This window comes from Carassius gibelio, chromosome B17 (genome assembly GCF_023724105.1).
Source record: "Carassius gibelio isolate Cgi1373 ecotype wild population from Czech Republic chromosome B17, carGib1.2-hapl.c, whole genome shotgun sequence".
NCBI classification, from domain to species: domain Eukaryota; kingdom Metazoa; phylum Chordata; class Actinopteri; order Cypriniformes; family Cyprinidae; genus Carassius; species Carassius gibelio.
Window position 1 is genome coordinate 20,001,741 of NC_068412.1, and position 7,318 is coordinate 20,009,058.

At 35.1% G+C, this 7,318-nt stretch overlaps 1 protein-coding gene across 1 annotated transcript; it reads right to left on the bottom strand.

The window, feature by feature from the left end:
• Nucleotides 1–2,295: 2,295 nt before the first annotated feature.
• On the bottom strand, nucleotides 2,296–6,768 carry cdk1 (cyclin-dependent kinase 1). The gene is made up of 8 exons (XM_052579767.1): nucleotides 6,605–6,768; nucleotides 5,957–6,003; nucleotides 5,608–5,764; nucleotides 5,181–5,304; nucleotides 4,336–4,506; nucleotides 4,086–4,249; nucleotides 2,766–2,907; nucleotides 2,296–2,667 (listed from the first exon to the last, which is right to left on the bottom strand). Exons 2-8 carry the CDS (start codon nucleotides 5,991–5,993, stop codon nucleotides 2,554–2,556), a joined length of 909 nt encoding a protein of 302 aa, XP_052435727.1. The 5' UTR covers nucleotides 5,994–6,003; nucleotides 6,605–6,768; the 3' UTR covers nucleotides 2,296–2,553.
• Nucleotides 6,769–7,318: the final 550 nt, after the last annotated feature.

Sequence of the window (7,318 nt, forward strand, 5' to 3'; positions counted from 1 at the left end):
AGCGACTTACAGTGCATTCAGGCTAACAGTTTTTGCCTAATGTGTTCCCTGGGAATCGAACCCACAACCTTGCGCTGCTAACACTTAAGCCACAGGAACACTAATAATAATAATAATAGGAAGTAAATGTATCTTATTTAGTAATTTGTACTAAAGTGATTATGTGAGGGATGAAGCAGTGAATATCAGAAAAACAGCTCAAAAGCAATAAGAATGCAAGGACAGGGGAAAAGCAAAAGAAACAGAAGAAAGAAATAGATGAAAGAGTAATGGTAACCTCTTCACTGCAGAGTATCTATTGGTGAGCAAGTGATAAAATGCTTTATTTCTCCAAATGTGCTCTGATGAAGAAACAAACTCATTTGCATCTTGGATGGCCTGAGGAGGAGTATATATTCAGCAAATATTCATTTTGGGTGAACTGTTCCTTTTACAAGACAAGCATTTTCAAAAATGCCTACAGGCTAATGATTTGTATTACACAAAGGTTTCCTTGTGCTGTAAACAAAAAAGGCAGTTTACAGTACAGTGTGCTCTCAATCCTATGAATATTCATGACTGTGAGAGAGTCTTTTCTCTAAAGCACCCTTTGTGAAGTCTTTATATTGCAGAGCTCTTAGAAGTTAAAAATACTAGTTGGACTGACCTAACTGACTAAATATACAGATAATACACAAATACATCAGTTTCATAGAGTATGATATGATAATAGGTTTTGGTTACAGTCATGTACTGAAGAATAAACTGGTTAGTTAAAATAGCGAATTATTCTTTTTATTCTCAAATTTTTTTTGTGACCTGTTCAAAAAGGGGCCAAGTTATGTACACAAAGTCATGTAGAGCTTGCTGTGCAATCATGATTAGAGAGATGTCTTTGGAGTGAGTATAAAGCAAGCTTACACACACTCAATCACTTGTTCACTGTTTAAACAAAGAAACTATTTCAGAAAAAAAAACATCATTAATATTACATGACACATGATGTGGTCTGCAAAGAAACAGTATTTAACACTTTACAGAGTAGACATGGAGAAAGAAAAGAAGTAATGAAGCAATAGTACCAAATGCCTTGGGATGACATTTTCTTTGTATTTTTCTGGCAAACGCTATGGGAAACTTACTGGAAAACCCAGAAAGCAAGAGAATAGTATGCTTTCATTCTGAAAGACGACTGAATGGGTTGAGTGTCCAACACTTACTTTCACTGCACTGCAGAATTCTAGTTCGTTACTAATGATCAAACAGTGTTGGAAATCAAACACTGAGCTCATTACAGGTCAGGTCAAGATGTTCTAACCAGACCACACTCTCAAAGTTGGGACTTTTCTACATTCTTTTTACAGACAAGTACTTTTTTTATGGAAATAATATTTTGTCTACAAAATTGTCTCACTTACTGGTTATTTTATGTTCCTGTAGCTGAAAAAAAGTAAATCATGGCGCCACTAGCACCAAAGTTATGGGTTCAATTCCAGTGAAATGCATGAACAGGTCAAATGTACACATCATCTTTAATAAAAAGCCGATTGGTTGGGGAGTTGGACTCGTAAACCAAAAGTTGCGGGTTTGAGTCTTGTGCCACTTTGGATGGGTTAAATGCAGAGCCCTAATTCCAAGTATGGGTCACCATACTTGGCCACATCACGTCACTTATTAAAAGAATATTTGATCCAAAAATCAAAATTTGCTTAGAATTGAATGACCCTCAAGCCATCCAATCAAGATGTAGGTGAGTTTGTTTAGGAAACATTTAGCATTACTTTCCTCATCCCTTACTTACCACTGGGAGTGAATGGGTGCCATCAGACTCCAGTCCATAATAGAGTCCTCTATCCATAATATTGGTTTCTCAAGTGGAAAAAGTCATCTGAATTAGAAGAAATAAGCACAGATCAAGTACTGTTTAAAAGCAAAAACAGACCAAAAAAAAAACAAAAAACAAAAAACTTAAATGTCAATTGGGTTTTGTTCGAAATTTAGAAATCAAATTCAAAATAAAAATACAAAAATAAAAAAAATAAATGGGGGCAGAATATGTTATTATGGACTAGTTTTTCGGCCAGAAATTTCAGTTTAAGAGTTCATACGCCTTAACGGAAGAACAGTTTTTTTTATAAACACACAGCATTTTACATTACAAAATGTTAACTGACGGACTCTCGTATAAATGTGTTTTATTGTTATGTTTTTAGCAGCTGTTTCTGGACTCTTGTTCTGGCGGCACCCATTCACTGCAGAGGATACAATTAATATAATGTATTAATGTACATGGAAACAGAAAACTTCAGTCCATGATGGGATTTTACAAAGTGCTCTTTATTATGAACAGTTTACCTTTGTAATATGCCACTTTGGGTCCACAAAAAATATATATGTTTTATTTACAAACGGGTGTTTGATGAAACATAAAACAGGATAGGAAAAAGACATACAAAAAGACAAAACAAAAGTAGAAAAAGTAGAAAAGTACAAAAGCCACCCAATAAACAAATGAGCAAAAGGTTAATTATTGCATGTCAAAAGACTAAGCTTCCATTGCTTTAGAACTGAAGTCTATATCTTCAGGTTACTGGCTGGAAGAGTGCTCTTGTCTAAATCGTCAAAATATGGATGTGTCATTGCTTGCCGTGCTGAGATCCGCTTAGGAGGGTCATAAATCAGCATTTTCTAAACAAAAAGACAAAATAAAAATGAATATGTGAGGAAAGAAAGAGACAAAACCAAGCAGGTAAGTAGGACACCAGTATGTTAGGATGCCGTTTTACCGTGAGCAGGTCAATGCCGTTCTTGTCCAGGTTTTTCACAGTACTGGCCAGATTCCCAGATTTCCACTTTGGGAAGGTATTCTTATAATCTGGCAGCGACTCAACATCTGGCCAGACCTCATTGTTAGGGGTTCCAAGAGTCCTAGATATAAATAAAACATCTCATTGGTTTTCAAGTAGCTGGTTGTAGTTTCACAGTATTGTATAGTACACTGATATTAATATTCTGAGTTATGAAGTTTTTAAACACTTTTTAGCAGGTGCTCATTAAATTGACGCGATCGTACTGTTGTGTAATTGCATGAGTGTACTGTATCTGTACACGGCCTGCACAAGCTGAACGGCTGTCCATTTCCTGAGCACAGATTTCAAAATACTTCCACACAAATGACATAGCGAATGATTAAAATGTCATGTGTGCACGCGGGTGCACTTCCGAAAAAAAAATCGGCCGAAAAAAAAGGACCAAAAACAGTCTGATTGCTGATATTGTATTTTAAGCAAAAACCTGCTGGTTCCAATTTATGGCCGGTCAACCGGTGCACCCCTAAATTTTAGTGACTTAAAGTGACAAATATAATTAAATAAATGTAAAAAGAGGGTAAGAGAGCAAGCATAAGTATCCAATATTTAAACATTAACATGCCAATACATTAAAAAAATCTTGAAGGGTGTACCAAAATGAAAATTCTGGATGCACTTGGCCAAAAACCGAAAGCGAAAATGCTTTGTAATGATAATTTATTATTTTATTAAACAAAGTAATTTTGTAAGACTTTTTAATATAACAAAATTGTAATGATACTAAAAAAAAAAAAAACCTACATTTTTTTTTTTACTGAAAGTAACAATAAAATTGGAAAGAATTCATAATATTAGTAACATGACAATAATGTTCATTAATTAACAACTTTAGTTAACATGAACGTATAAACAATACTTCTTTAGCATATATTAATCTTAATTAATGTTCATTTCAACATTTACTATTACAATCAACAGTAAATGCACTCTGGATTAACGTGAACTAACAGTGAACAACCATTCTCATGAACTAACATTAGAAAAGATAATAATAATAAATACTGTAATAACTGTATTGTTCATGTTAGTTAATAGGCTACATTAACACTAACTAATGGAACCTTATTGTAAAGGGTTACCTTAATATTAAATATCAATATATTTTTATACACTCGTAGAGCAGAATATTGAGCTCCCTGAAAACCTTTAATACTGTCAGACAAATTATGTAACCAATACATTATGGAAGTCTTAGGATGCATGCAACTATCAAAATTGTTACAGAAGTCTGTATACCTGAAGATCCTGAAGAGCTGGTCTATTTCTGAGTCTCCATGGAAGAGAGGTTTCTTTGTAGCGAGTTCGGCAAAGATGGTACCAATACTCCAGACGTCTACTGGTGTGGAATAACGTGAGGCCCCCAGCAATACTTCTGGAGCTCTGTACCACAGAGTGACCACCTGTGCAATCAGACAGTGAGAATAAACACATCAGCGTGATGTTTACTGAACGTTTTGAGAAAGGAGGAGAAATTACTCTCATGTACCTCATGTGTGTACACTCTGACTGGGACTCCAAAGGCACGTGCCAGCCCAAAGTCTGCCAGCTTAATCACACCTTTATTATCAATCAGCAGATTCTGGGGCTTTAGGTCACGATGCAGAACCCTGCGACAGTGGCAGAACAGAATCCCCTCAAGGATCTGATACAGGTAACTCTACAGAGAGGACACACACATATAAAAGGTACAGTTACTTCCAGGGAAAGACCTACTGCACAATCCAGACATAAATCAATACAAAACATCTGGGAAAGTAGTAATTTATACATTGGAGTATAAAAAAGTAATCTGAATAGTGTCGAATGTACACAATCATTAAAACAAAGAAAAAACTGTTTCAGTCTTCAGTGTCACATGATGCTTTGGAAATCTTTCTAGTTTGCTGATTTGGTGCTCTGCTCAAGTAACATTTCTTATTTAAGTGTTGAAAACAGTTGTGCTGCTTACTATTTGTGTGGAAACAGATGCAATCTTTCTTTGATGAATAGAAAGTTTAAACTAAAATGTAGAAAACATATTTGTAACATTATAATATTTTTACCTTTGTACGATTTTTATCAATTTAATGCATCAATGCTGAAGAAAAGTATTAATAAAAAATAAAATAAAAACTTCAAACAGTGGTGTATTATAGAAAGCAGACCCATTAAACACTACAACAGTTTCACAGGTCTAAGCTGGTAAAAAGGGAATTTTAAATAATTTGAATACTGAGGGTCTTTTTTAATTCAAAAAGTTGTGATGTAAAGGAAAGATTTAAAATTCTCCACCATTTATTAATCAAATATGCTAAGGTTTTATGTTTTAATATTGCACAACATTTAATGCACCTTGACAAGCATGGGATCCATGAATTGGCCTGATGGGATGGAGTCCAAGTACTTCTTCAGATCCATGGACAGAAATTCAAACACCAGGTATAACTTTGACTCCTGCATCAATACATCCAGCAGGCTGTAAAAGGCAAGGAAGAAAATAATACTAAGTTTAGTCCACACATAAAGCAGCGATAAAACCATAAACCGTAGTTTTCCAAAGCAGCTGTTTTTTGCACTTACATTTTATAAATATAGTAAAATATAAAACAGTTATTATGAGTTGTAATAATTTCAAAATACTACTGCTTTTACCACATTTAATAAATAAATGCAGCACCTGGTGAGCATAAGAGATCTCTTTTCAAAAACATTACTACAAAAACAAAAACTTTTGAACAGTAGTGTACATATGTAATTTTGATAAATGTGTCAGTCTTACCGTACAACGTTGGGATGCTGGAGCTCCTTGAGGAGGGAGATTTCTCTGACAGCGGTGCTGGGAACTCCCTCCTCCTCACTCTCCAGGCGGATCTTCTTCATAGCAACCACTTGTCCAGTGGTTTTATTCCTACCCTTATATACCACACCATATGTACCTAAGGAACAAACATGCATATGGATTTCCATTAGACATACATATATATATATATATATATATATATATATATATATAAATAAATAAATAAATAAAAAGGACTCTCATATTCTGCCTCAAAACTAACTCTGAGAAAGAGGCCAGGAGACAACACTAGACAGCTGACTCTACACAAAGACAAATTAAACTTTACCTTCACCAATTTTCTCTATCTTCAGATAGTCATCCATTTTCTCAATACTTTGAGAGGGATAAAAATGGAAAAAGTACATTAATAACAGCTGAACATTCTGATACTATAAAATATTGTATCTCCAAAAACGTGTCTTTTTCTTTTCAATATACTCACTCAGGATTATGTTATTTTAAACACAAGTTTAGTTAACTTACTGTCTAATGTATGGTGCTATGTATGTAAAGTAAATAAACATCGACATAATAAGCTATGGAAGGCAGAATATTTCTGTCCTTTACAAATGTTAGTCTTGACATAACAAACATTATCATGCAATGGACTGAAATTTCAGATGATTCATAATTTTGTGCTTATAAATTTTTTTATATCGATGTTCTGCCAAAGAAACGAGGCCACTTTAAATCCAGATACATCAGAAACTTAAAGACCAATAACGACCCTGATCTGCTTTTATCCTGGACCGATGTCTGTAAACCATATTAATCAAGCGATTATTCTGAAATTTATAATACAATATAAAGTACATGTTGAAGTTAAATGGCTCAGGAGTTTTTTTTCCCAGGGGGGCCTGAGCAAACTGAAAACGCTCAACGGATCAGAATCAGTTTGGACATCAGTCAATCATTTCCATATATTAAAACTCACCTTCTCTGTAACTATATCGAATATGGATGATTAACCAAACTCTTCTATTTTCCTTCCAATATCTTTATGAAAGTCTCTGAGAACAGAGAGAGCGTGAGGATGTTGTGTATCTCACTGAGCTGCGAGTTCCTTGATTCAAACTGGCCGCGTAGACGTAATTCAAAAGCAGCCAATCGGAGTGCTCGGTGGACTTCAAACTAACCAATCAGATGACAGGACGGTTAAGAACGGGAGTATGTTGTCTGTACGCGTGTGAATGTGAGTGCGCCTGCGCGGTTTGTTCATTTAATATTGTGCAGGTACCGTCATTTTTCACGTTTTTCCAGTTTGTTCATTGCTACAGAATCACTGGTAGTGTGTTCAAAAACATTTCTCGTTCCACTGTATAGGTTGTCCTAAAAGACCCTACTGAAGCAGCCTTCCAGTTCATGATGTTCAGTGCTACTGACATGTGAGTGTTTTTAAATTCCACAAAATTTCCAATATACTAAACATACAGTACTTATAATTACACGGTATGTTCAAAACATATGTTTGGTTTGTGTGTTGGTCTGTCAAGGTCTGTAGACGCATGCACATACAAAGATGCAACACTCTGTTTCACCACGTGGCCTCGCTGTCGAACTGCTAATGCTGTGTATAGTGAGTGTAAATCAGATGTCCACCAGAGAGGGCGCTGTTGTGCACGTCAATGTGGTGACATCATCATTATTT